General features: G+C 51.4%; 11 protein-coding genes across 11 annotated transcripts; 6 read left to right on the plus strand and 5 right to left on the minus strand.

Moving 5' to 3' along the window:
- Nucleotides 1-731: 731 nt before the first annotated feature.
- Nucleotides 732-2,299, minus strand: FTR1 (high-affinity iron permease; the record flags this gene model as incomplete). The annotated part of the gene is made up of 8 exons (XM_036775716.1): nucleotides 732-857; nucleotides 921-994; nucleotides 1,055-1,321; nucleotides 1,382-1,588; nucleotides 1,639-1,755; nucleotides 1,810-1,874; nucleotides 1,924-1,976; nucleotides 2,030-2,299. 8 exons carry the CDS (start codon nucleotides 2,297-2,299, stop codon nucleotides 732-734), a joined length of 1,179 nt encoding a protein of 392 aa, XP_036631735.1.
- Nucleotides 2,300-3,018: 719 nt separating this feature from the next.
- FET3 (ferroxidase fet3) lies at nucleotides 3,019-7,762 on the plus strand (the record flags this gene model as incomplete). The annotated part of the gene is made up of 15 exons (XM_036775717.1): nucleotides 3,019-3,173; nucleotides 3,230-3,373; nucleotides 3,429-3,519; nucleotides 3,567-3,741; nucleotides 3,794-4,014; nucleotides 4,068-4,227; nucleotides 4,277-4,634; nucleotides 4,691-4,881; nucleotides 4,936-5,173; nucleotides 5,231-5,318; nucleotides 5,739-6,005; nucleotides 6,071-6,289; nucleotides 6,338-6,774; nucleotides 6,831-6,913; nucleotides 6,966-7,762. The coding sequence occupies 15 exons, from the start codon at nucleotides 3,019-3,021 to the stop codon at nucleotides 7,760-7,762; spliced, it is 3,624 nt and encodes a 1,207-aa protein (XP_036631736.1).
- Nucleotides 7,763-8,003: 241 nt separating this feature from the next.
- PC9H_006166 (uncharacterized protein) lies at nucleotides 8,004-9,345 on the plus strand (the record flags this gene model as incomplete). The annotated part of the gene is made up of 11 exons (XM_036775718.1): nucleotides 8,004-8,039; nucleotides 8,114-8,142; nucleotides 8,196-8,336; nucleotides 8,389-8,429; nucleotides 8,503-8,595; nucleotides 8,653-8,699; nucleotides 8,748-8,758; nucleotides 8,823-8,925; nucleotides 8,992-9,095; nucleotides 9,148-9,214; nucleotides 9,280-9,345. The coding sequence occupies 11 exons, from the start codon at nucleotides 8,004-8,006 to the stop codon at nucleotides 9,343-9,345; spliced, it is 738 nt and encodes a 245-aa protein (XP_036631737.1).
- A 218-nt stretch (nucleotides 9,346-9,563) lies between these two features.
- SHM2 (Serine hydroxymethyltransferase, cytosolic) lies at nucleotides 9,564-11,428 on the minus strand (the record flags this gene model as incomplete). The annotated part of the gene is made up of 9 exons (XM_036775719.1): nucleotides 9,564-9,904; nucleotides 9,959-10,193; nucleotides 10,246-10,375; nucleotides 10,429-10,730; nucleotides 10,788-10,878; nucleotides 10,931-10,938; nucleotides 10,995-11,195; nucleotides 11,247-11,354; nucleotides 11,411-11,428. 9 exons carry the CDS (start codon nucleotides 11,426-11,428, stop codon nucleotides 9,564-9,566), a joined length of 1,434 nt encoding a protein of 477 aa, XP_036631738.1.
- A 775-nt stretch (nucleotides 11,429-12,203) lies between these two features.
- On the minus strand, nucleotides 12,204-13,862 carry PC9H_006168 (uncharacterized protein; the record flags this gene model as incomplete). The annotated part of the gene is made up of 7 exons (XM_036775720.1): nucleotides 12,204-12,331; nucleotides 12,389-12,449; nucleotides 12,514-12,944; nucleotides 13,007-13,215; nucleotides 13,267-13,412; nucleotides 13,471-13,558; nucleotides 13,621-13,862. The coding sequence occupies 7 exons, from the start codon at nucleotides 13,860-13,862 to the stop codon at nucleotides 12,204-12,206; spliced, it is 1,305 nt and encodes a 434-aa protein (XP_036631739.1).
- A 680-nt stretch (nucleotides 13,863-14,542) lies between these two features.
- PC9H_006169 (uncharacterized protein) lies at nucleotides 14,543-15,209 on the minus strand (the record flags this gene model as incomplete). Its single annotated transcript, XM_036775721.1, has 3 exons — nucleotides 14,543-14,911; nucleotides 14,962-15,103; nucleotides 15,163-15,209. 3 exons carry the CDS (start codon nucleotides 15,207-15,209, stop codon nucleotides 14,543-14,545), a joined length of 558 nt encoding a protein of 185 aa, XP_036631740.1.
- Nucleotides 15,210-15,333: 124 nt separating this feature from the next.
- Nucleotides 15,334-16,361, plus strand: SEC65 (signal recognition particle subunit; the record flags this gene model as incomplete). Its single annotated transcript, XM_036775722.1, has 3 exons — nucleotides 15,334-15,575; nucleotides 15,631-15,878; nucleotides 15,931-16,361. The coding sequence occupies 3 exons, from the start codon at nucleotides 15,334-15,336 to the stop codon at nucleotides 16,359-16,361; spliced, it is 921 nt and encodes a 306-aa protein (XP_036631741.1).
- A 1,950-nt stretch (nucleotides 16,362-18,311) lies between these two features.
- PC9H_006171 (uncharacterized protein) lies at nucleotides 18,312-20,518 on the plus strand (the record flags this gene model as incomplete). The annotated part of the gene is made up of 6 exons (XM_036775723.1): nucleotides 18,312-18,508; nucleotides 18,569-18,751; nucleotides 18,812-18,913; nucleotides 18,974-19,062; nucleotides 19,110-19,169; nucleotides 19,227-20,518. 6 exons carry the CDS (start codon nucleotides 18,312-18,314, stop codon nucleotides 20,516-20,518), a joined length of 1,923 nt encoding a protein of 640 aa, XP_036631742.1.
- A 778-nt stretch (nucleotides 20,519-21,296) lies between these two features.
- PC9H_006172 (uncharacterized protein) lies at nucleotides 21,297-22,694 on the minus strand (the record flags this gene model as incomplete). The annotated part of the gene is made up of 2 exons (XM_036775724.1): nucleotides 21,297-22,417; nucleotides 22,466-22,694. The coding sequence occupies 2 exons, from the start codon at nucleotides 22,692-22,694 to the stop codon at nucleotides 21,297-21,299; spliced, it is 1,350 nt and encodes a 449-aa protein (XP_036631743.1).
- Nucleotides 22,695-23,240: 546 nt separating this feature from the next.
- PC9H_006173 (uncharacterized protein) lies at nucleotides 23,241-24,326 on the plus strand (the record flags this gene model as incomplete). Its single annotated transcript, XM_036775725.1, has 4 exons — nucleotides 23,241-23,667; nucleotides 23,726-23,962; nucleotides 24,014-24,118; nucleotides 24,139-24,326. The coding sequence occupies 4 exons, from the start codon at nucleotides 23,241-23,243 to the stop codon at nucleotides 24,324-24,326; spliced, it is 957 nt and encodes a 318-aa protein (XP_036631744.1).
- Nucleotides 24,327-25,148: 822 nt separating this feature from the next.
- Nucleotides 25,149-26,518, plus strand: HIS5 (histidinol-phosphate transaminase; the record flags this gene model as incomplete). Its single annotated transcript, XM_036775726.1, has 3 exons — nucleotides 25,149-25,679; nucleotides 25,739-25,998; nucleotides 26,062-26,518. The coding sequence occupies 3 exons, from the start codon at nucleotides 25,149-25,151 to the stop codon at nucleotides 26,516-26,518; spliced, it is 1,248 nt and encodes a 415-aa protein (XP_036631745.1).
- Between the last annotated feature and the right edge of the window lie 14 nt (nucleotides 26,519-26,532).

The following is a 26,532-nucleotide window of genomic DNA, read 5'->3' on the forward strand; positions in this document are numbered from 1 at the left end:
AGGTCCCCAGCCCCTCAGGCCTCAAACTGTAAAAAACAAATAACCTATTAATATTGTGACTTGTCTGACAGATCAGAACCCCGGGATTTTCGAGTTCAAGTAAACCTTCCGTTCGAATTAAAATTTGGAATCTTTAGCGTCGATCGCAATCGTGCCGGTGCGCAAAGCGCAAGCGCATCACCACGCAGCGGCCACCTCATGATGAACCCGCGTGTCGTGGCCGTGACTCCCAGTTTGACAACAACCAACAACCCAACCCAAGTCCGAATACGTACCTCACCAACTACGGACTTCAATTCTACGTGGTAGCACCCGATCAGCGAATTTTTCTCCGGTGAGAGATTTTCGAGTTATAAATAGCGTTATCTTTATCAGATAGGCCACATGCTGATGGTTTGCTGATCTTATCAGATTCCAAAGCATACTTCAATCCATAATTTCCTACGCTGTGTCGCAGAGCACAGAAAAAGAAAAACGAGGAGCATGTCATTCTTACGCCGCACGCACGTACGACTCCCACAGATTTTCCGATTGGGTCTGCAATGCTGTTATGCTGTTATTGCTGTTACGCGGCTCCGGCTCCGAATCTTTGGGTTTTACATTGCAACGCGACTAAAAGGACATGGGACGAGTGTGACGAAACGAAAGAAGTAGCATATTTTGGACCCAAGAAGCTAGGTCGCGAAGATTCAGAAGAAATGGCGTGGAGCGTCAGGCCTTAGTTAGGGTTGTCAATGGGGGAGGACACCCGTTCCTTCAGGCGTGCCCTCCTTCTCGTTCTCAGCAGCTTTGCCGTCACGTAATTGGCGGCGGCGTCCACCGGCACTGGATTCGTACCCCATCAACTTCGTGCGCCCCTAGAGAGGAGGAAGGAATCCTTGAGCAACGCGTGCAGATGACGTTTGGAAGAAGTCACTCGCCTCGTTGAATTTCATGAAAATCAGGACCGCGATTACAGCGATCCAGTAGAAGACGTAGGAAAGCACCGTGCCCACTAGGTTCCACATCTCAGTGAGCGAGGCAGTCGACACGCAGAAACGAGAGACAGACGTACGTGAGGCATTGTTGCTCCAGCCGAAGAGAGCGTTGAAGATGAGCCAGCCGTGGCCGTCGATGACGTTGTCGGGGTTGCAGCAATTCAAGTGCCACACGTTCCCTTGCACGCGGAACGAGCCAGGGCCGTCCCCCCCGGCGTCATCCACGTCGGCCCCGAGCAGTTTGTTGAACGCGTGCGTCTCGAACGCGCCGACTGCTTTGCTGAACAGGCCGGCGCCGATGAGGAGGAGGAAGTTGGTCATCACGACGAGGAAGACCGTTAGAGCTGTGGTTCAGATGGTCAGTCCTCTGGGGAAGAAGAAGGGTCTGCCGCGGAAATACCCACTTGCTCGGCTCGCGAAGGAGTAGATGAGGAAGCCGCAGACCAGCCCGCAGATGATACCGACGATAGCAGCTATAGGGATGGCTGTCGCCGATTGGCCAAGGGAGACACCGCCCACAAATACGACGGCTTCCAACCCTTCACGTAGGACGGTGATAAAGGGAAGGACAAACAACGCCCATTTTCCGGTCTTGGCGCCACCGTCGACCTCTGTATCATATTGGTTAGCAAGATCAACTTAGCCACTGACGAACGCGTACGTTTGCCGTCGAAGGCACGCTGAAGCTTGATGCGCCATTTGGTCTTGGCGCGATCTACTTTGAGCATGGTAATGCCCATGACAAAGATCATGAGCGATGCAATAAGTTCAAAAACGCCTGGGGGGATGCGGATGTGAGGAATGCACGACAATGGTAGATGAGCCTGCTAACCCTCCCAGAGTTCTTCAGACTTGGCCCAGAGGTCAGATGCTTGAGTGAACCAAACGGCGATAAATCTGGTTCGTGGTTGAGTTTAGAGAGGGGGCGTCAGCGGGAACCACCTACGCTGCGCCGATGGCAAGTGCAATGAACAGGCCCAATCCAGCACCGACGAAAATCTAGGCAGTCCCTTCGTCAGAGGGACCGACACGAAAACGGGAGACCAAATCACCTGTATCCTCAGTTTTCGGATAAGTCGACGTTTGGCAACCTGTGAGTCTTCTTCGTGTATCAAGGCCTCCTGCTGTGGTTGGCCGTCCGAACCGTGGCCCGACTTTCGGCTTGAATTGTCATCGGACGCAGCTGTACCGCGCTCAGAGGCGGGTATGTGGTACACAATCTGTTCGACAAGGCCGAGGAGGACAGACACGATGATGGCTGCCTCCAGGGTTTCTCTGAAGACGATGAAGAAAATTGGGACCGAGAAGAGGTCTTTGGCCATGGTCGCTTCGCCTGAAAGGTACGAGGGGGTGAGCGATACTTGCACGGGCGACCATGGTCGAATTCATGAACTCTTTATGGATGGTGGAAACCCCAATATGCTTCTGGAACAGATTCAGATGGGATTCGGGAGGAAGAGCATGAGGACGCGATGTGGATGTCCGAAGGGAGATCCTGTTGGAATCCCTATCTGATAAGATTCTAGATCATCAATTCAGTTTCAGCCACCGCTCTATTTTTACATCTGGACCTCTTCCCTGTTTACGTTTCCACTTGACTCGGCCGAGGCTGTAAGTGCCCTGGAAGCAAGTCTGTTGCTCGAACATGAGTAGAATATTGGAGGCGAGTTTCTCCTCATCCGCTGCGTTGAGAATACTCATTATTTCGCAGGTGGAACTAACTTTGGAGATTAAAGGGCCATGCTGGCAGGACAAGAGTGCGGGGGACATCTGACGAGTGCTTCTCTGTGCGCGCATGTGCCAGAAGCACGGTCTTATCATGCGATTCCAGAACCTGTCGTTATCAGATAGGCGGAATCATCCAGATGCATCTGAGGTTACACCACAATTTATTCCGGCACGATGCCACCACCCGGAACAAAAGGAGGGTAGCAATGAGACTTATTCGCCATAAATCCGACGCCGTAAATAACCTCATGTGTATATACTTCGAGTCCAGGAATCCCCCCTCCTTCAGTCCCCCTCCCCACCAGCGCCCACGATGCGCTTCCGCTACCTCTCCGCCACCCTTCTCGCCTCGGCGTTGCCAGCTTTTGCTGGTGTTAAAGAGCTCTGGTGGGACCTCACATACGTGCAGGGTGCTAGCCCAGATGGCCTCTTCGAACGTCGCGTTATTGGTGTTAATGGAACATGGCCGTGAGTGTCCTATCACCTGCATTAAAAAAGTTAAATGACCGAGAAATGTAATCTAGGCCTCCACCCATTGATGTCAACACCACAGACTCGTTTGTGGTACATGTTACCAACTCTCTGGATGAACCTGCTACTCTGCACCACCATGGAATGTTTTTCAACTCTACATCCTGGATGGATGGTGCGGTTGGCGTCACAGAATGGTAGGGTCACCTTTGCCGCGCTGACTTGGCGCCAATGTCCTTATACGTTGCACAGTGGTATTCCCCCTGGCGGAAAATTCGACTATGTTGTACCTGTTGACACGTCGGGACAATGGGGCACGTACTGGGTCCACGCCCACTCTAAGGCATGTTAGAGATGGTATCTTCATCCTGCTTTACTTATAGTTACTAGGGACAATACGTCGACGGCCTCCGTGCGCCGGTCGTGCTCCACCCACCGCGGGAACCTCATGTCTACGATGGCGAATTTACGGTCGTCCTCGGTGACTGGTACCACGATGAACACGCCGTCCTCCTCAAACAATTCATCAACATTGCCAACCCCGGTGGGGCTGAACCTGTACCGGGTATGTTTTCCACGACCTTCCATGTTTTCAGTGTTGTTGATCCGGACATTAGACTCTGCTCTCATATATTTCGCGCAGAATGCATCGTACTTGGGTCCAATTTCGGGTACGAACCCCCACCCTGTTACTGCCGCCGTTGGCTTCAATGAGAATGCCACTCTTCCGTTCGAGCCTGGTAAAACATACCGTCTGCGCGTCGTGAACACCTCCGCATTTGCCGCTTTCTTCTTCTGGATCGACGGGCACGACATGCGCGTCATCGAAGTTGATGGGGTATGTCTACCGCAAAATGATGGATTCTCAACTAAGTTAACCATGTCATGCAGACTGATATTGAAGAATCTCCAATCGACCTGCTCAGTGTGACCGTTGCGCAGAGATACTCAGTCCTGGTCACCGCTCGTAACGACACGTCGGCTAACTGGGCCATCCACGCCAACATGGATGTCGATATGTTTGACACCATCCCGGATGCGCTGAACCCTAGTAAGTATCGACACATCAAAAGCATCATTGTTTGCTGACCATCCCGTAGATGTCACGAGTTCTATAACATACAGTTCTTCCTCTCCTCTCACGGACCTCGGGTTCGTTGATGAGTACCACGATGTCGATGATATCGACATGGTACCCATCGAAGTCATTGCTCAACCCGCTGCCACCAAGACCATCGAACTCGAAGTCATCTTCGACACCATGGACGACGGGACCAACCACGCTATGTTCAACCAGATCACTTACAACTCACCCAAAGTACCGGCGGTATTTTCAGCACTCAGCCTGGGGAGCAATGCGACAGTAGAGCAAGCATACGGGCCTTTGAGCTTCGTGGTCGACCATATGGACGTTGTCGACATTGTGATCAAGAACGGAGATGCCGGGAAGCATCCATTGTAAGGCTACCTTCGTCTCATTGCTGCTGTATCTCTGCTAATATCCTTTCCGCTAGCCATTTGCATGGGCACAAACCCATGATCGTTGGTCGATCAGAGGATTACACTTCGGATGACCCTGAGTTGAATCCTCCCATCAAAGAAGGCCAGGCCAACCCCATGCGCAGAGACACCGTACAAATACCATCCATGCACTCTGTGACGTTGCGCGTGGTGGCGGATAACCCGGGAGTGTGGTTCCTCCATTGTACGTGAACCAGGTTCTTGATGCCTTCCTTCAGCCTCCTGATGACTCGTGTAGGCCACATTGAATGGCATCTCGAAGTCGGTCTTGCCATGCAACTCATTGAAGCACCTCTGGAAGCACAGCAGCGAAACACCGTACCCCAACTCATGTACGATAACTGTAAGGCTCTAAACTTACCTTTCTCTGGAAATGCTGCCGGATTTGCTTCCACGACACAACTGGACGGTCTTCCTCTTGGTCCTTATCCTCAAAATAATGGGTGGCATGCCCGAGGTATCGGCGCAATGTTTGGGTGCGCACGAATTAACGTGTTGATTTATCCTTTTACTCATGATGATTCCTTTCGTAGTTGTGTGTTCACGGCTACACTTGGAATGGCGTCCGTCGTATGGTACGCGCTCGGCGGACATTTGTCCGAAGAAGAGGAAGAACACGAGGTCCGACGCCAGTTGGATGCTAAAGAAAGGCGGCGTGGTCGTATTCTAGGGATCTTTAGGCGACGTTCATGAATCCATAAATAAAATTCGCAGTATCATATCTGTATCACGCCCAACTGTACTCTGAAGCTCAAGTTCCTCCTATGCAACCCCTTTATCTGTACCATTTAATCATATGACCGGAAAAGGGCACTTCTCCTTTTTTCTCCTTTACGCTCCTTTCCTTGATCTCGTCAAATACTGCCCCCATGGATCCCATGGTAGTATTGGAATTACCACCGCACCACTTGACTTCAGTGTTGCCCATCCTATATGCACAGTTGCTTCGGTCTGAAACCGATCCCGACTACGTCGGACATTCCACGGCAAGTAGTCTGAGACCCTGCGTGCGAACGACCTTGTCTCATGCGCGATTTCTAGCATGCGATCAAAATGAGGATCACGTCGAATATCAATTTCGGTGGCCATACGGCTTACGATGAGTTCTCAAAGGTCGCTGTGCAAACGGGCCTCATAAAGACCATGCTTGCCTTGACGCAAAGGAAAGAACTCGATAGTGTTCGTGCTTCGGCATCCTATCAAGCGATGGATACAATCGCGCGGCTTATGACATCCGGAACGACCGCAGAGCGCCGTTCACTGGTCACTGACCTCGTCCAACGCAATATTGTAAAGATCGCACTTAATGTCAGCCTAAGCGACTCCCTGTCATGTTAGGTATAATGGTCTTTCTGACTAGAGCGCCTCAACAGAAAATGGACCACCCTTTATGTCTTCACCACCAAGTAGCAGCCAATCTCTTGCGTACCCTGACCACTGAAAGCTTCCTTGGGGAGATGATAAATGGCGCACAAGCCGCAGATATCATAGCGAAATTGGCCTCGTTCACGGCTTCTGGTCCGGATTTGTTCATCAAGCAGTTCACATCCCCCTCTACTAGCTGGCAAACCAGTATAGCCATTGGCAGAGAAGTAGGTGGCTAGTTGGCTTGTTATACAGACCCTAAAACACGCTCGAAGTTGACGCTTCCTCAAGCTAAGGCATACGCGCCGAGATATTTTGGATTGACCCAAGAGAACGCTATGTGGGCGATGCACGGTTTGATGTGCCGTGATCCACCGCCCACTCATCAAACCCGCCTTGACATCCTTCGTCACAACCCAGAAGTTATCGACCTCATGTTCAAATGCGCTTCCTTACGCAGGGAACCGTGGTATCCGGAAAATCAATGCGACTCTATCGCCTGTGAGGTAATAGCTATGCTCTTCATGGATTTGCTTGAAAATGTACCGGGTGTACACACTGTATTACCTGATGCAGCTCAGGCCTCCGATGATGCTGAAGCAGAGGCATTCAATGAGTCTCTCCAGATCTTATTCTCACGCGATAACTGGGTCGAGAAAATCATTGGCGTGCAGAAACGGCTAGACGACGAAAAGTGGCAAGATAGTCTTCAGTTTGTTGCTTTCATAGTGTGCAGTTGTCTCTTTTGACAGATCGTTTTGTGTTTAGGTTTTTCAAGCGAGTGACACGCGATTATCTCGCCGTGCAACCCCCTGGCGAAGACTCATTCATACAAATATTTGAATATCGAGGTTGGGAATTACATTGTTCCTTGCCTGCGAGTCTTATGGATGATCAACGTAGGCACTTCGCGAATATGCATGCTACGCCTCATAGCCACTGCTACTCACGCGTCGGATCTATCTACATTCACCGATGCAAACATCATATCACTGCTTCGAGTCGCTCATCTCAGCGCACAACGCGCTCAGAACACAAAGCCTCCGCAATCCATCATCAACAAGGCCGAGCTCTACCTGGGTTTAGAATGCAATCAGGAGATACATCGCGAACCCCTCTATACGCGATCGGTTCCTCAGTCGATCGAGGCGCCGCACGTCGTCCCGCCTGAGCTGGTGATGGGTCCCATTGCCATGCTTCGACTGCTCACACTCCTCGCTCAGAGAGATCTTCTCGACAAAATACCGTCTTGGCAGCGTCTTCCCGATGGTACATCCAAGACGGTCACCCTACGCCAGTTACAACAAATGACCAGCGACGAGACAATCGGAAAGTTGCTCAAATACTCTATGAAAGTAGTCGCTGCGCGAAGGGAGAAGGGAACAGAATCCATGAAGAAAGGCAAACTGGAATATGCGGGTGGAATATACATGTCGGCCGCTGAATTCGCCGCTGCACTCCTCGCCTTCGACGAAGCTACTAAGGGCAAGTGGCGGACACAATTGTCGGGTGCACGATCCGAACTAGTGAAGTCGTTGGGAAACGCTGCAGAAATGTCATTTCAGCGAGGTAAGTTTCGTCGGGCACTTCGTTTCGCGTCGGGGGCCATCGAAGCAGGGGAAGGTGCTTCAGATGTTGATTCAGCCCTCCTGGCCAAGAACAAGCGGAGGTTTGACGCTGCTAAGTCACAATTGCCATGAAGTAGCCACGAGGACGAAAGTTTCAGGATTGCCGTGCATGCCCGTACCCCTGCGTATCTTAAGCACGACACGCCACAAATGTAGTTTAGAGCGCAACACTTATCTCTTCGATGATACTGTACAACCAATCACAGAAAATGTCAATTCAGATTCAATTTCCCTGATCCTTGGTTGGTCGTTGGTAAAAATGGGGGTATAAGTAGCCTACAAACGTCGATCGTATCCCCAGCTCAATCTTGCAATGTCCCCGAATCTTCCTGACCTTGTTATTCGCGAGGTATGGATGCGGAATTTTGCTCAAATGATACAGCATCTAAACCGTTGCCGCACGATCTTGCCAACTATTCATAGGTGACTTCAGACATCTGGATATTTTCTCGGTAAGTCAACAAGAAGTTGCTTAGATATCTGGAGTCATTCACGTTCATTTCAGACCGTTTCCGCGCTTCGGTTTCTTGCCCTGGGGTGGACGATCAACGGCAGTCAAGCTTTCCACAGGGGATGTGTGGGTTCTGGCGTCGACCCCGCTTACTGATGATACGAAGGAAACGATAGACAAACTAGGACCAGTAAAGTGAGTTCGAACGTATCCCATCTTTGGACTGCACACTGAACTGTGTATGTAGATGGATAATGGGCGCTGATGCCGTCCATCATTTGTTCCTCGGTAAGACATAAATCGTGCCTCCTTAAGCTATAACGCCAGCTGTCATTCGCTCATTGTCGACGGTGGACTATAGCGGAGTACAAGACTGCGTATCCTGAGGCGAAGGTCATTGGGGTCGAACCTTTGGTGGAGAAAAAGAAAGCGGAGGGACTTGTACTCGATGGAGGTGATGGCCGACCATTCTGCTCGTGCGTTGGACATTGACATGCGTTTGTTTCTGCAGCGTATGGTTCTGACCCACCAGGTACTTTGTACGGGTTTGAAGACGAGGTCTGTAAATGGAGCACGAATGTGAGTTGACACTGACTGTGTTTTTAGATTAAAGCGTGGTACGTACTCGGTCCTCTTTCCACAGTGCTGAGCGTAACAAGATGTTGTTCGGATGGACAACAGCTACTTCTCCGGATATGCCAGTGTAGATGTTGCCTGGCTTCACGTTGCTTCCAAGACTTTGATTCAAGCAGACTTACTCTTCAATTTACCTGGAACCGAACAAGTAATAACCATCGACTTGCCTGTCCTTGATATTCGTGCTGCTCACTGCCTTTTTCCGGGTGCCTAGTACTCGAAAACGAAAACGTCGCCCAAAATACCCATCTTAGGCAAGCTGGATCCATATGGCAGCCTGCAGAAGCATTTCCTGTGGGCACAAGGAAAGGATAAGAAGTACGCGACCATAATCGTCAAGGTCTCCTAATGCCTTGACCTCTTTCTTCAGAATCATGATGCAAGATGCTCGTACTGTGGCTGAATGGGATTTTGAACGGGTGATACCTTGCCATGGTGTATGTCATCCGGCGCGCTCTGATGATCAATCCTGTGTCTGACATATCGATGGCATACTTCGTAGGACGTCATCGAAACCGATGGAAAGAAGGCATGGGTTACGGCGTACAGCAAATACTTGAAGCTGTAGCTTTGCATTGTGTTCCCATATACCCAGTTCCCCCGTGTAATCGCTCCCTCGTGTAGTCGCATGGGTATCTGCTATCACGAACGTGTCATTGCATTACTATAAATACAAGATGGACAATGTTGAACGTCCAGTCTATGATGCCAAATAAATCAAGCAAATGACCATTGAGCGTTGAATCTTTTGTAGCTACCAGCAAATCAATCGCGCCAACGACAACCCTACAGGAGTTCGTGAAGTCCCTCAGGCTTCTTCAACGTGGTGACATCGACACCAGGGAGCGGCCATTTGGTGGCGAACTTCTGGACCTCGTCTCTCAATTGCTTCACCTGGGCGAAACCTTGTTTGCCCTCCTCCTGAGAGGTGGCAACGCGTACGAAGTCCTTGAGCAGCTTGCTCCCAGCCTCCTTCTGCAGGAGCAGAGATAGCTGAACAGCACGGTGCAGGAAATCGGCAACCTGCTTCACGTCGGCCTCGAGCATGTTTCGGGAGGTAAGTGCCGATGTGCCAAGGCGGATACCACCAGGTACTTGGGCAGAGGCGTCACCAGAGACAGCATTTTCTGCATAGAGTTATAAACTGGACACGAACCAAGAATAGACGGGGTGATACATACTGTTGATTGTGATGCCCATCAAATCGCAGACTTTCTCGACCTTGCTGCCGGTAAGTCCGAGGGGCCGGAGATCCCAGAGAACTAGATGGTTATCTGTGCCGCCGGTTTGGAGTTTGTAGCCGTGTTCGACGAGCCGAGCACCGAGTGTGCGAGCGTTAGCAATAACCTGCTTGGCGTATTGCTTGAACGCGGGGTCAGCAACTTGCTTCAATGCGACAGCGACAGCTGCGATCGTCTGAAATATTGAGTTTAATAGATGTAGTAAATAAGAGACAAAGGCGAGTTACGTTATTGTGTGGACCACCCTGGCAAGCGGGAAAGACAGCCTCGTTCACTCGCTTCTCGAGGTCGGGGGAATTCGGGAGGTCTTTTCTGAAGAAGATCAAACCTGCACGCGGGCCACGAAGAGTCTTGTGTCTAAAATCGAGCGAATGAGTAAATCATTTCAGAAAAGAAGGATGATGGCTTACGTGGTAGTAGTAACAACATCACAATACTCAAAAGGATCGTTAAGTTCCTGAGCAGCGACGAGTCCAGAAGTATGGGCCATATCACACATAAGGAATGCGCCTTCCTTCTCCGTCACCTTCTTGATAGCAGCATAGTCCCAATCACGGGGGTATGCAGAGGCACCACAGATGATAAGCTTGGGCTTGAATATCCGAGCTTGCTCGGCGAGAGCAACATAGTCGATGAGATGAGTGTCTTTGGTGATGGCATATGGAAGTGATTGGAAGTAGATGGATGAAGCGGTCATCTTCTTCTTAGCGGTCTATAAATAGCTCACAGTGAGCGTCGGTGCAGTAAACTGCAGAGATGGAAGACGGACGTAGTAACCATGAGTAAGGTGGCCACCGTCCGGGAGACCCAATCCCATGAGACGGTCTTGAGGCTGAATCAAAGCCGTAAGCGCAGCGAAGCTACAGAGTATGTTAGAAATGGGTAGAGACAGGGGCGCAAGGCTACACATACTTGGCCGTCTAGCAACAAAAATACGTTAAGACGAGGCCGGAGCATCGAATTGCAAAGGACTCACGCTACCGGAATATGGTTGAACATTGACGCCCCATTTCGCGGGGTCAAGATGGAAGGCTTCCAAAGCGCGTTTCCGGCAGAGAATTTCAAGTTCGTCAATGTATTCGTTTCCACCGTAGTAGCGAGCGTTCGGGAGACCCTCGGAGTACTTGTTCGTCAAAATCGAACCATTGGCATCCATAGCCGCACGACTGGTCAAGTTCTACAAAATATTGAGGATCATTCACCAAGTTTCCTGGCACATAGACCGTACCTCCGAAGCAATCAACTCAAGACCAGTGAACTGCCGCCAGACCTCCTTGTCAATGATGTTCTGGACGACGGGGTCGGCCTCCGGCAGGGGCGTATATAGCATCTTGTTCTGACAGAATCAAGCAAGCATTAGGCACAAATCGACTCCTTCTTCGCGAAACTCACAAAGTCCGTGCTGGCCATTCTTCTGGATGAGGGAATGCCTCGGTATACGGTTGGTGAGATGATTGGGGTACGAGGCAAAGGTCTGAGCAGAGAACGCAACATATCGCTGAATCGGTCCCCTAGAAGATCAAAAACGGAGTACGCCGGGTAGAACCGAGTGAGGTCAGGAGTCGGCCGAGGTAAAGAGTTTAGGGGAGTTGACTTGGGTCACTTTCGACTCTGGACTAAGGGCGAGAGGGATTTACGAAGGACTTGAAGCTTTTGAAGCCGCCAGAGCGCACACCTCCTTCCGGAAGACGTAAATACTTCTCGGCTAGTGGATTTTCCCAAGTTGTTCCCAAGACTGCATCGAGTACAAAAATCCGGAACAAGCGGAATACCGTGTACAACTAGTGGACGGAACTTGGTCGGATTTCCCGCCAACCTCTGTCGACTGTCATACTGTCGAAGAGAGGCTGGTTCATCAGCCTATACTGGCCTTTATTTTCCAAGTAAATTCTGAATCATATCAAGCTTCTATCACCGTGTTTCCAGCACGCGGTGGACTGGGGGTAGTTGACAGCTCAGAGTCTCTGACCTTGGGTAAGGGCGCCCAGACGGAGGGTACGCGTAGTCTAGAGTATAATCCTGTGTGATGGGCGCAACTAAAGCGGCATTGGATGCATTGTTATTGTTATAAAGACGTAGACCCTAACCTAACGCTAGGGTTTCCTTGATTGGAAAGAATGGTGGGGGAGAGTCAAATCCCGAAGAAAAGGAATAAATAGAACCATAATTATAATTGGGGAGCTCGTCAGCATTCTGTCTCGATTCCCATGGCGTCGCTGATTGAAGTGAGGAGAATGTCGTTGAAATCGCCGGCAGCATTCCACAAGGCAAAACCTTTAAGACCTTGATCGTTGATGAATTTGCCTTTGGCAGCTACGAATCCGGTCATTGTCAGCAGACGTGAGAGGGGCAATGCCACGAAATCCATACCGAACGATGTCGCGTCGTCATAAGCCACCATGACTTGCGTAGCAGGGTTATATACGAATGGCTAAAGTCAACAGCAGGTCAGCCGAAACATCCAATTTCTTTCCCGATGCAGTCCTAGGGCTTACCGTTTGACTGCAGTTATCAAAGCGGTAGTCGATACCACTAGCCGCAGTTCCATTATTATTCAAAAATCCACCTTCTACCAAGCCCCAAAAGTTAAACACTCCACTCGTAGCTTCCGGGTTTCCACACTGGTCAACAGTAGTCCCGTCGGCCGTATCCCACGAGTCACCCTTAGGTTGCTGGCCTTTATCGAACGCCGACGACACTTGGATTCCACCCGATCCGTCGAGAGCCGCGTTGGCTTGGACGTGGAAGCTGTGGCCATACGCTGCGATGCCCAACGCGATCTTGTTGGCAGGGAAGCCAGCCGCCGTCCATGCCTTGACTGCTGAAGTCGCTGAGCCGGCTTGAGTGGGGGCGCAAGAATCGTCCAGTGGAGCGTTGGGTCCGACCGTGTTCGACCACGAGCCCCAGATATCGTACGCCATGATGGCTGAGTGGAGACACCATCGATATCAGCGTCATGTAACGGCGACCGTGTAAGTAGTGGCTCACCGATGTGATCTAGGACATCAGCAAAGGGGGAGACATCGGTCATGGGGGCAGTGGGTCCCATGAACGGAGTCAAGCCCACAGCTGCAGAGATCGTGAGATTGGAGCCAACGGGATCTTTGCGTAGCTCTTGTAGGAAAGAAAGAAAGTTGGCGGAGTCATCTGGCGATATAATGTTGCAACCAATCCCCTGCTTGTTGGGATACTCCCAGCTGTAAGAACGCATCAGCATGGGACAAAGGACTTGGGTGTAGAAATCATACTCGAAATCGATACCGTCGAGTTGGTATGTATTTGCCAAACCAACAACTGCTTTCACAAAGGCCGAGCGATTCTGGGGTGTGGCCACCGCGCTCGAGAAGTAAATGGAACCGGTCCATCCACCAATAGATAGAGATGGGCTGACACCCTAGATTAAGCGACCTGCTCAGCAAGCCTTCATAAATATAAAGTGGAATCCTGTTCACCTGCGCACGCGCGGCGCTGACCATCTCTGGAAGAGTCTTCTTGCTAACATCGTCTAGAGATATAACAGACGGATCGGGAGTAGTCACCCTAAATCACATCGCACATCAGCTCACCAGGAATCTAGGGTTGTAATTAGTGAAGGTACTAACGCAAAGGCAAAGGTCATGGCGTTGAATTTATCCCAAGAAATCTTGCTTGGAGGGAACTTGTCTCCGAGCCAGCCAGGATACCAGGCGGTAGCGAGGACTTCTTCAGGGACGTTGTTAACAGTTGAGGCATGGCTGACTGCAGAGGCCTTTGGCGGAGGCACCAGGCTACATGCTGGAGCGGCCCATGCCAGGGGTAGGGCGGAGAATAGAACAAATATCGATTTGGGCAAGGATAGATGCATGACGCGGTGGTATATCAAATACCAGAGAGAAAGAAGCGCCTGATAAGGTCGGTAGGAGTAAGTTGGAGGGTTTGGAAGATGCCTGATCGTCTTATGTACTTGGAGAAGAGATGAAAAGGAGACGATGTACCCGCGACGTCGACATCAGCAGAAGCTTGAGTTGCGTGGAAAGCGTGAGGGTGGTCAATCACAGAATGGTATGGGCAAGAAAGAAAGGTTAGTTGAAACGTTGTGTGTGGTATACATTCTGTTTGCAAGAGCCGGAGAACTTGCGGCTTCCAGATAGTACTTCTGATCGTGAAGATAGTAACGGCAAACTTGCGTTTGGCTTCCAGCGGATCCATGTTGAGGCTGCATGTTAGTACACACGGGAGCTCCGGCCCAGAATGTGAAAGAGTCTTATAGAGCGATTACGACAGTCAGGAGCACTCGATAATGGTCACCATATGTTTAACGCTGGAGATTAATTAACGTACCTCAATAATAACATAGTAAGTGGGAACTGCGCTCACGGAATTGGAAGGTGACCTCTTCATTCAGGATCCGTTCTTACTTCAAGGCGTTCATTGACAATGTGTGTGGGGACAGATGCATGATTAATAACACCGAAAGCCTTTGGTAGATGCCAGGTCAGCGACAGAGCGAAGCAATAGAAAACAAAGACGCACGAATAAACATATCTACGGTCTAACACGTGTAGTGTTTCTAATTAACCCTATACGCGCGGCCAGTTGCCTCGCCTGGAGCGCCTGTAGCCTACGTGATCGCGCAAAAAGGACGAACAAAGATATTCCTGCAAACAGAACATTGCACGCTATAAATTCCCAGAAATCTGCGCGCTCCTGATCCACGATGCGTCCGCAAGACTCCCATGCGGTTGTTTCGTCGAGCTGACGGTTGTCGTTTGAATGGGGCTGGGTTAGAGCCGAATGTGGGGGTAATGGTGCGCCAATATGAACTGGTATTGAAGGAAATAAAGCAGTCGCGGTGATGTTCACGCAATGCATGCGGCGACGGTTGCCAAAAGGTTGACAAAATGGTTCATGAAGCTAAACCTGCATCACGACGAGCAGCAGCAGTAGGCCGTGCTCTTACTCACCAATTCATGAGGACAAGCTTCACAGTCCCCTACTGGTCGACATGAAACTTCCTCCTGCGTGACGTTCTGGTGTCTGGGTGGACTACCATCTGCTTGGTCGACCTGAGCACAGACACAAGCTTGAAGAATACATGTAAACAGTCTTCGAAATGGTGGTTCGGAATCATTTCCTCGTGAACTCGGTGACAAAGTGCGACTTACAATACGCGGAATATGAAAAATGCCAGCGTCGGCGCCGTTAGAAGCATCGAGCTCGAGGTTGCATGAAGGAAAGTCGGGGGCGTGGGAACAACTTCCTACACCGCTTCTCCGCAACGCACGACGACCACAAGCGACACTCGTTGGTCACTGATTCAAAATCTATAAGAGATCATGTCACGACGGACTCAAATCATCGAGGAGTTCGACGACGATACAGACTTACCTCTACCGTCTCAGCCTCTTCCGAACACTGGCACGAGCGGGCCATTACTGCAGGAGATCGACATCTCCGACGACGAGATAGAATATGCATCTCGTCCAGGCCCAGCGTCACCATCGAGGCCACAACGAGGGGAATCATCAGAGACCCCAGAGTCCAAGAACACCGTAACGGACATCACACCCTACAAGGCGTACGTACATCTACTACCTCTTCTCGAACTTGCTGAACATCAGGTTTACAACCAGTTGGACGTGCATCTATCCTATCTACCTGGATGCGAAGCGTCCATATACAACTGGAGAAAGAAGGGTGAAGAGAGAGAAGGCGCTATGGTGGCCACTCAGCAAGGACATTGCTGAAGCCGCCAATCGCCTCGGCTTGGGTACGCTGCATGAAGTGAACAAGTCTCACCCGAGGGATTGGGAAAATCCTGGCCGTGTTCGAGTTCTGTGGAAGAAGGACGGTCGGCTCATGAACCCGATCGTTAAGACAAGTGAGTGCGCCTGTCGCCGTCCTCCGACGTACTCTCTGAATTATTGTATCAGAGAAAGTGCTTCTCGAAATGATCTCAATGCAAATCCAGCACCTGAAACCCGAGAATATACCAAAGTCACCATACGTCTACTCGCCAGCGGCTGCAACCGCCCCAGCCAATCTCACTTCCACTGCCCCGTCGTCTAAGAAGGGTAAACAACCACTATTATCCAAATCCAAATCCCCGAGCGTACCGCTACAGCCGCAGAAAGACTCAGAGCCTAAGCGCCGACGTCTTCTTCCCATACCGCCCGAGCCGCTGTTGCCTTTGGCCACCAGGGTATCACCGTACTCCCCCGCATTGTCGACCGGTGTTTTGATAGAAGCAGTCAAAGCCGGTATGAACGCACAGGAAGGGTTACCTGGCGCCGCGCCTGGTACCCCAAGTCTCCCTGGTGGAGCACAAAAGGGTAAGAGAAAGGTCGTCAGAGTCAGAGGGTGAAAGGACCAGAAAGGAGGATTGTAATTGTTGGATGGCAATACGGATTGTACTTCTATCCCGTAATGAACTTTGTTGGTCAGTTTGGGCCACACCGATGATTGAGGATCTCGTGCTGCTTGGTGAGTTCGTGTTGCCCGTAGGGATGTTGACTCTGGTGTGTTTCAGGATCATGGCTTAGGTTTTGGCATCCTACGCTCGTTAGGTGGGCCGTATCTTATGTATTAATCGTACGCATTAAGTTTGCTCTTGTCCCCGAATCAACTAACTATTAACAATAGAGTCGTCGTACCGTAAGTTGTTGAACTTTAGGACACCGATAATCTTCCGTCGTTTTACGTTCGTTTGGCGGACCGTAATGCATGCCTCAAGTGTACGTCGACGAGTCTGCTCTTTATGGGATGCCCCTGAATCAACTAACTCTTACCTATAGGCTCTACATATCCTAAGCTAATCACCCGTTCATTCGAAGCTGAAGCACTCAGTAGCATCTCGCTTGCATGCTTCCCGCGGCGTGCTTCCGTCTGGAAATGCATCCAGCCCCCACACTTGCATGGAGCCAGAGATGTTGATTGCGCGCCGTCGCACCGGGTTAGGTGAGAACGTTCCCTGTAAGTCCAAGCGCTATGCATCTTCAAGAAGTCTCTATTATAGAGAAGAACACTCGCAAGGTTAAAAACAGTACAAGAACGTTGCACGGACGGCCTACGGCGCCACGATAGATACGTGAATGCTGCCGGCGAGTAGCTGACATGAATACGTACAAGTCGTGCACCCTCCTAGCCCCTGCAAGCGACGGTGTTTGTTGGCAACTTATCGATTAAAAACGAGGTTAATCATATTGATAAGAGGACATCCACCACCAGGAATCAACTCCCTTCCCTGCTCTCTTCACTCCGGACGTAATCCATCAGGCAACGAATCTGGCGAAATGAATTCAGGCTAGATGAACGCCCATACGAAGGTATACCGACCAATAGTGATGTCTTCCAATTAAAGACGCGGTAAATATACAGCTTCGCTTCCTGTAAACACCAATCAACTAGTCAGGCAATATTTTGGCTAGGTCTCATCGTCCGACATCGAGAACAATCTTCGCCTATCGTATTTGCGATATGCTGTGGGGGCCGAGCACAAACTCTCAAGCGCTCGCTACAAAGATGAAGCACGGGCTTCAATACGTTGTCTAGTACTTGTGTAGGCTTGCATCATTTGTCCAGGCTGTGAACATAAGTCTAATCGTGTAGGAGCAGAAAACTATCATCACCCCGAGATGATATCGTTCCGTAATCCGTAGCAGTACATGCTTCTACTTCCAGTGGTGGGAGTCTTTCCCATTGATAAAATTGAGTCGATGCTGATCCAGCGATCAGCGTCTGGCTGCAATAGGACACGTTCCCAAGGTTCCCTTTGGAGGGTCACCTGTGGTCCGAGTAATTCTGTGTAATTGCAAACCTGGAGAAGGGGCAGTGACCCCATGATCCCCCCGCCATGACACCAAAGTGGATGGAAGCATCACCTTTCACGTCACTTCTATGCCATTTGTACGTGTCTTCAGAGACTATCCTCTTTTCCCAGCCTCACCCCGTGTGCATCAGCACAGAACATTCTGAAGTTTCCGAATTGCTACTCGCAGTTCTCGACTGGAAGAATCTGAGATGTCACGTGACATCTGATATTTCCTATCTTGGCAAACACCCTCAGTTTCCAATATCTTGCCGCCTAAAGCGAAATGACTGGACTTAACCTTGTCTTGGTTCGATTCCGAATCTCACCGTCACCATAATAACTGCAGGCGGCCCTTTGGTACTGACACTCACCCTTCTTCACCAACCCCCACAACCAAATTAACACCACCCTGTACGCAATTGACTACACTTCAGTCGCCAGCTTCCAACCCTTTTGTACAGACGACATCACACCAACCGCTTCTCGAATCCCCTCACTTCTACCATGTTACACGCCCTCCATCCTGAGCTCTACCATACCTTGCTGGGAACGTTGTTTATTGGCGTGGAGCATCCAGTATCCTCAACGGAGATACCCATACACCAATATAGGGGTATCAAGTACGCGTCTGTGAGCACTCGTTTCCGTCCATCGAAACTCTTTGCCACGTATCCACGACGAACGGACGCCACAAAATATGGGTCAGTACTACACCAGTCGTTTAATACTTCCGCTGGTATCACTTAACTCATTACCGATAGGCCAATATGCCCCCAACGCAGGCTGAAGAAGTCTCTCGAAGAGGAACTGTTTGGTTTATCGGAGGTCGATATCCCTCATGAGGCGTTCAAGCAGAATGAGTTTGAGTGCTTGAACATGAACATCACCTGTCCCGCTGGCGTAGACTCGCACTCTCGCCTCCCCGTCATGGTGTGGATACACGGGTAAGCTTGGCTCATTCCTATTTCTGCTTTCATCCCCGCTAACTTCGACGACCAATTCAGCGGCGGAGATAGAGGTACTGGCTCCAGTTGGGTTTACGATGGCGCCGCACTGGTGCGCAAAAGTGTATTGCTGCGCAAGCCAGTGATAGTAGTTTCTCTCAAGTAAGCGGTCTTGATTTGATGCCTCGAAACTATATCTCATCAAGGCACATAACTGTTTAGCTTTCGCCTGGGGCTTTTTGGGTTTGCTGCTAGTCCGACGATCCAAAGCGACAACAAAGCTTCAGGTAACTCGGGGGTCGGAAATTATGGTACAATCGACCCGTAATCGCGTGTCTTCATTCTCATGCTTTATCAGGTCTTCGCGATCAACGCGTGGCCCTCGAATGGATCCATCACTATATTGTCGGATTTGGAGGTGAGACGAGACCACCACTATCAGCAGTTCCCATGCTGACGGGAAATCGCACTTTAGGTGATCCCTCCAACGTCACGCTGTTCGGCGAGTCCTCGGGGGCAGCAGACATCCTCTCGCATCTTCTTTCCGCAGAAAACGAAACACGGCCGCTATTTCACCGTGCTATTCTTCAGAGTGCTGTGATTGACTTCAACGTCCCTAATGTATCCTCCGCCGGCTGGCAGCTGTCGCGGATTATGTCCGCCCTCCGGGTTTCCAACCTCGACGAGTTGAGGGCTTTGGAGGCCGAAAAGCTTGTACCTTACGGGCACCTGTTGCGAGTTGTCGACGATGGCATTTTCCTCCGCCAAGGCTGGAGAGACGCCATTGCGCCTAGTGACGCCCATCATAATCACCATCGTTTAGACGAATTAAACCACTTGAGCGAAGCCCTTGCGGGTCCTGGCCATCTCAGTCCCCATGGCCATACGCCAGGCCACACTCCGGGCCACAAATCTGTCCGTACTTCAGTAGTATCAACACCTCTTCGTTCCGGAGGTTCAACGCCTGTTCTTCATCTGCCTCACAACCTACAGCCGCTCATCATAGGCGACGGCACGGCAGACTCCCTTCTGTGGTCCCTCCCTGCCTCCATGTGGACGGCTCCTGCCGTGGTCCGCAGGCTCAAAGCCGTCTGTCAGTCCCTCTCGCGCGCAAGTCATTTCCTGCACGCGTACGACATCTCGTCGTACACGCCGGAGCAGGAGATCACCGGGCGCGTGCTCGATCTGATCAACGACGCGCGAATCGCATGGCCGACGGAGTGTGTGGCGCAGGGGGCCAAGATGGCTCGCGGAGGACATGGGGTGTGGCGCTACGTGTTCGATCAGGAGGGCCCCGTGCGGGGCATGCCCCACCATGCTGCGGACCTCATTTACCTCTTCGACAACGTCCCCCTTCCGGCGTGCAGCCAGTCGTCTGAGTGCTCCATTGACTTCTACGATGGCCCGTTCGACGTCGATGATGATGAGGAGATGGACGTCAAGTTTGAGCCTATATGTCTGGACAATGATGACCGCTTCGAAGAGGACGATGCGTGGGGCATGACCTCCCCCGTGAACGAATGGAGCTATGCCAGAGTCCGAGACACGATTCAGGAGCGCTGGATCGCGTTCGCAAACGGCGAGGCTCCCTGGGACGAAGATAAAGTGTTTGTCTTCGGGCCTGAAGGGGAAACCGGGGAACGTTCGAGAGCCATCTTCGAAGGACGGCGGCACAAGGCGATGTGGAGAGACGTGCTCGAGCCGCTGGGGATGCCGCTCGTCCAGAAAATAGGTGTCGAACTTAGTCGTGGCCCTCCCATCAGCTAGGGCTTCGTCTCGATTTTCTGTTATATTTTTCTTCAGGATTTTGTCGACTCCGCTGTCTCGTCTTCTGCGTTATCTCATTCGCTATGGGTGATTGGAATACTGTTATATGTAATATGCATCGCAGCTACTGTACTATCAATCAAAATGTCGTATACCATACCATCGTTGCATATCATACCCTCGCCTCATCTTGCATATCATTACACAAGCCTGACAGTATATCCAGACGATCTGTATGGAATATGGACGATCATTTCATCAGCGCTCAAGTCAACAGTTTCGATGTTCGCCCCAGTTCCACGAGAAAGGGATAAAAGTGATACCTGTAGTAGACGCTGCAAGCAGTTCCTTGCAGACACACGCATGGTGGATTGTATTTCGCCTCGTTCTTGTCAGGAGGGAACGTTCCGGGCGAGTTGACCGAGACAGCCATACTTGGTTAGTAGGAACAGGCATAAATGTCCTATGGATGTATAAAATGACTGTCCTTACGGTGCAATTCTAACGCATCACCACCTATAGTTACAGTGCGGACTGTCGGATGTATCATGTTATCAAGGATCGCCTCTGGCTCAGAAATACAAGAATAGTGGCACGTGGTGCGTTGGTGTAATGTCTCGTTCACTGGGAATGTCGCGGTGACGCTGCACCCTCGGGACTACCTTGTACAAAATCCATTAAAGCTAGTGCTACATCTAATACAAAACATGCGATGATATATATATAAGAGTACAATAATGCAATGAATGAGTGTCCACGTTACAGGTAATTAGCTCATTTACAGCGTAGCAGTCAGCAGGCGCGCGATCTCTGCCGCATCAGCAGGGGACGTGTTGGGTGCGGGTGCAGGTGTGGGGGCGAGGTTGACGTTACCGGCGTCAGAAAGAGACGATGTTGCTGCTGGTGCAGGGGAGGCAAACGAGAAGAACACGGCGGGGGCGGCGGACGACGAAATGATGGAGGTGACGGAGGTAACGACAGGTGAGGCTGACGATGGAATGGATACTACTGATGAGACGATGGAGGAAGCGGGAGTCACAACGACGGCTGGTGCAGATGTCGAAATGGGCAATGCGGGAACAGACGACGCGCCGACAGTTACAGTCACCGTCGAGAAGATGATGGCGGTTACGGTAGTGACCCCGCCTGCGGGTGTGGTCGAGGCGGGCGCAGGTGCCGCTGTGACGGAGCTGATGATCGTCACGGGCTGGGGTGTGGACACTACGGCGGGAGAAGTAGCAGAGATTGACGCTGAGACCGAAGTGCTGACGGTTACGGTTGTCTGCGGGAGCACGCTGACCGCCGGCGTTTCAACAGCGGCCAGAGAGGTGGTTTCTGGAACAGGAACGATAGCGACGGAAGTGAGTCCGAATTGGCGCTTGCTAAGGACAGAGGAAGGGGAAGGCGAGTTGAGGAAGATGGTCGTTGCGGCGGGCTTCGTATTTTTCTGGAGAGCCGTGGCGGAGGCGACAACGGAAGCAGAAACGGAAGATGCGGGGGTGACAGAGGAAGTCGAAGCAGCGGAGAAAGTGACTGCAGCAGAGGATGAGGCTGGGCTACCTGTTTCGTCATCGTCGCATTCAAGGTCATCGTCGCCGTTGGTGGGCTGTGCGGATGGCTCGTCGTCATCGTCGTCGTCGCATTCCAGCTCGTCATCGTCCCCACCGGTCCCTGCAGATGTTGATGCAGATGCTGCATCACTTCCAGTGAGACCACCCTCAGCGCCCGATGCCAAAATCCTAGCCGTCGCGTCGTTCTCCGAGTCGCACGCAATGCTCGTTCCAGGCTTGTTGACGAGGGGGAGGGCGACACATACGGTGCCGCTCGCACACGGGGTCAGGACCCACTTCCCCCCCACGCACTGCGCGAAAGATGTCTCCACGCAAGCCTGTTCTCCATCTAATCGGATATTAAGATCATGAGTGATATAATTGAAAAAGGACGCACCATTGCACGGGTCTGCTTTCTTCAAGCCGGCGAACTGCGCGTTGAGCTTCTGCGCGTCCATCCCGTTCTGCTTCTTGAAGTCCCCGGTCGACGCCGAGTCATTGTGGCCTTCGTGACGCGTGAACAGTGCCGGAGTGGGAGCGCCGTATACACGAATCGGGGCTCGTATGGGTGCCAGCACGCTTAGGACGCCGAAGAAAAGGAGGAATTTGGAGATTCTGAAAGACATCGTTGATCGAAGTAGTCGGTAGAAGTGGTGCGATGAAAAGACGTGAATGAAACTTGAAGATCGTGTAATGACTCAAAGGTGGAAAAGTCTATGGAGCACCGGGCTCTGAGAAGATAGTCGTGAAGGAGAGGGAAGAGTGACGGTTCTGAGAACGCCATGCTGAGACTTTATAGCCGTGGATGCTGCAGATGTGGCCATTGGCGTAGGCTCATTGTACTATTGTCCTCCATTGTTGGTTGAACAAAAGGCGCAGATTCAAACTCCGCTAACTAAATCGGGACTAAATGGTTAAATGGTGTTGCACCGACGAAACGTCCTTCCGCTTTCGGTGGCGGAGTGTGAAACACACGCACGAGTGTAAAATAGCGAAGTGGCTGGTCGCGAGCCTAAGACGGACTGTACCTGCAAACAAAGACCTACCTCAGCGCTGCTACTTACACTGGTGACATGCTAAACTAGATGATATCGATCACCGAGATAGCAGTATGTCCTCACGTGATCACCCCGCCTGCACTTAAACTCTGAACACAACCATCACTGGCGAAGATGAGCGACCCTCTTGGATGTGTGATCATCGAGTGCCGCCTCAGCGGGGCTCGTGTAAATCGCGCCCAGAACATTGAAATGCCTCGTGTTCGCACTGCCCCTTCCACACGTCCGCCGCTCACAGGTCGAATTACCGAAGTGGTACCTCTCCAAGAGGGAGAATTCACCCAAGTGTATAGAGGCACTCTCCGCATTCCCGGTTTCAAACCCATGGACGTTGCGGTCAAGACAGATGCTTACGCGGTGGCACGAAGGCCAGACGACTTCGTTCGCGAAATCGATGCCTACGAGCGAAAGCTCCGCTCTTTTCAAGGAGACTCTATCCCGAAATGTTATGGGTTGTACCAACTTCAAGTTTCTCGTTTCTCGTCCTTAGATTTTCTGGGTCCCCCATCAACTTCAATGTTGATTATCCAATACAACTCAAGTGCGTCAATCACGCAGCAGGAAAGTATTTCTAGGTACTGAAGATTCCTTTAGGGTAGACATCATAAACAAGCTCACCACCCTGCACCATGCCGGGTTCCGCCACGGAGATCTCGAGGATTATAACATCGTGGTCGACGATGGCAAGGCGATGTTCATTGACCTTGAAGATGTCGAGCCGCACCACTGTCAGCTGAAATGCAGTATCATACCAGACGACCTTCAGCCGACGGTGACCGATTTCGGGTGCCGAGAGATTTATCATATTGTCTATATGTTAGACGTGTGGCAGAAACGTGTGTGATTTGTGTCTTCCCTCTTTCTACTGTTTCTCATTTACTTCGTAGCATTCGTCAATTTTTACGGCAGCGATATCTATCTTGCTGAGATTACACCAGACGTGCAGAACATCTGCTTTGGCGCGTTCGGCTTCGACTTCAAACCGAAAGCGAGTGTGAACAGGCTTATGTAGACGCCCAGAAATTGATCGAGGATGTCGAGGAATGGCGAAAATTCTACGCTACCATCACGGATGAGCAGAGGAAATTTGTCTTCTCAGACGACGCCAGTGCCAGTGAACCAGAAGACTCGGGTTCATCATCAGCAGACAGCTCGAGTGATTCAGAACCAAAGGCTACCACTGTTGCAAGCGACACGTAGATTTTGATTCTGTAATTCCCCATTCCCTTGGTTTCTTGTATAATCTTCCCACCACTTTGATCCTTTTTGAGCTGTACTCTTCCATTGGATGACAGAGAAGCCATCTCGTTCGCTATGAAGTTGCAGACTCCACATTGACTTCAATGTTGATCTTTACCAAGAAAACCCCAAGTACGTTGGTTATGAAACAGTAATTCCCGGGAAACTGACATCTTTGTAGGGCAGACGATATCAACGAACTTACATTGAATGATGCCGCAAGAACAGGGCGTATAATAACGGCCCAGATGTGATCCTCGGCGTCGTGTTCTGTAGAGATTTGCCGAGGTAGATGTGATGTTGCCTAAGGGTCGAACGGATCCCGAGCGAGAAGGTTCTGTATGTCCAGAAGGAGCTTCAGCATAGGAGAGAATGAATCCACCTTTTGGAGTTCCATCTATGAGTCGCCCAGTTGGAGATTTGACTCGGTCAGTCCCCTGCCAGATCGTCTATCACTCCGAAGTAATTTTGGTAACCGAGACCTTATTCATATTGCGAGTTCTGCGTCGAACTGGAGCAACTTTTGAGGGTTTCGGCGGGACTTCAGTCGCCAGAGTTGTCTTCGTTCTGAGTGGAGAGCATTGGAGGAGGATCAGATCCAAGATTCAACGCTTTGCCCCGGTCATATGATGTGCTCGACGTCGGGCAAATGTTTTTTTGAAACATATCCAAATCGGGAAATTATGGTTATCCACCAAATCGCGATTCATGACTCGACCTCGAAATCAAATTTACATGACTCTTCTGCAAGACGCAAGCTCACAGTGAACCCCAGGAAGTACGATGCCCATTCATGGCCTCAAACCCCTGCAAGGGCCTGCGAAGCCTGCCCATTTCGATATCGAGAAAGTGATCCGGCCTAACATTCTTTCTCTCCACCCATACCGCTGCGCGCGGGACGACTACCAGGAAGGCATCCTCCTCGATGCGAACGAAAATTCCCTGGGGCACTCCATAACGAATGACCCAGCGTCCCTCGATGCACCAGAGCTGGCATCCACACTGGAGCTCAACCTCCATCGCTACCCTGACCCGTCCCACGACGACATCAAACGCCGCATCGCAGAGCTGCGGGGCATCCCTGGGCCAGACCACGTATTCCTGGGCGTCGGGTCTGACGAGGTCATCGACCTCCTCATGCGCGTCTGCGTCGCCCCCGGCACGGAGAAGATCCTGATCACGCCGCCGACGTACGGCATGTACGCGGTGTGTGCGCAAGTCAACGATGTGGGGGTTGTGAAATGCAGTCTTGAGCTGGAGGGCACGTCTGGCGAGGGCGGGGATGGGGGGAGATTCAGCGTGCGGGTCGGAGAGGTGAGGCGCTTGAGCGAACGCAGCAGCCCCTTGTTCCCCTAATCCCCTTCGCATTGCAGATCAAGGCAGCGGTCAGCGCTGACCCTTCGATAAAACTCATATTCTTGTGTTCCCCAGGGAACCCTACTGGCACCCTAATCTCACTCTCATCGATACGCGAAATCCTTGACTATCCCGACTTCAAAGGCATCGTCGTCGTCGACGAGGCCTATATCGATTTCGCAGGAGACCATGCGAGTGCCGTTGCTTTGGTGCAGGAATACAGCAACCTATGCGTCATGCAGACACTCAGCAAAAGCTTTGGGCTCGCGGCTATCAGGTATCTTACGACACCGTCCACCGTCTTAATCTCAACAACTCATTGATTCCACTTTTTGGGTAGACTAGGGATTGCAATCGCCCAACCACCGCTCATCCAGGTTCTGAGCAATACGAAGGCGCCGTACAACATCTCCACGCCCACAGCCCATCTCGCGCTATCTGCGCTGTCCCCACCATCGGTGGAGTCCATGCGTCGGAAAATCAGCACGCTGGTCGCATCGCGCGGGAAGCTGCTGGCTTCGTTAGCCGCGCTCGCCCCCCTGGGTCTGGGGCACTCCATAGGGGGAAACGACGCCAACTTCGTCGTGGTCCCCGTGTTTGACGCCCCCGGAGGCAAGCCGGACAACACGCGCGCGCAGAAGGTATACAAGTCCCTCGCGGAGGAGAACGGTGTCGTCGTCCGCTACAGGGGGAGTGAACCGGGCTGCCCAGGGTGCTTGCGGATTACCGTGGGCACAGAGGACGAAAACGAGACCCTGATACACAGGCTCGGCGAGGTGCTGAAGCGAATAATATAGTCTAGAAGACACAG

This window comes from Pleurotus ostreatus, assembly GCF_014466165.1.
Source record: "Pleurotus ostreatus strain PC9 chromosome Unknown scaffold_4, whole genome shotgun sequence".
Classification (NCBI taxonomy): domain Eukaryota; kingdom Fungi; phylum Basidiomycota; class Agaricomycetes; order Agaricales; family Pleurotaceae; genus Pleurotus; species Pleurotus ostreatus.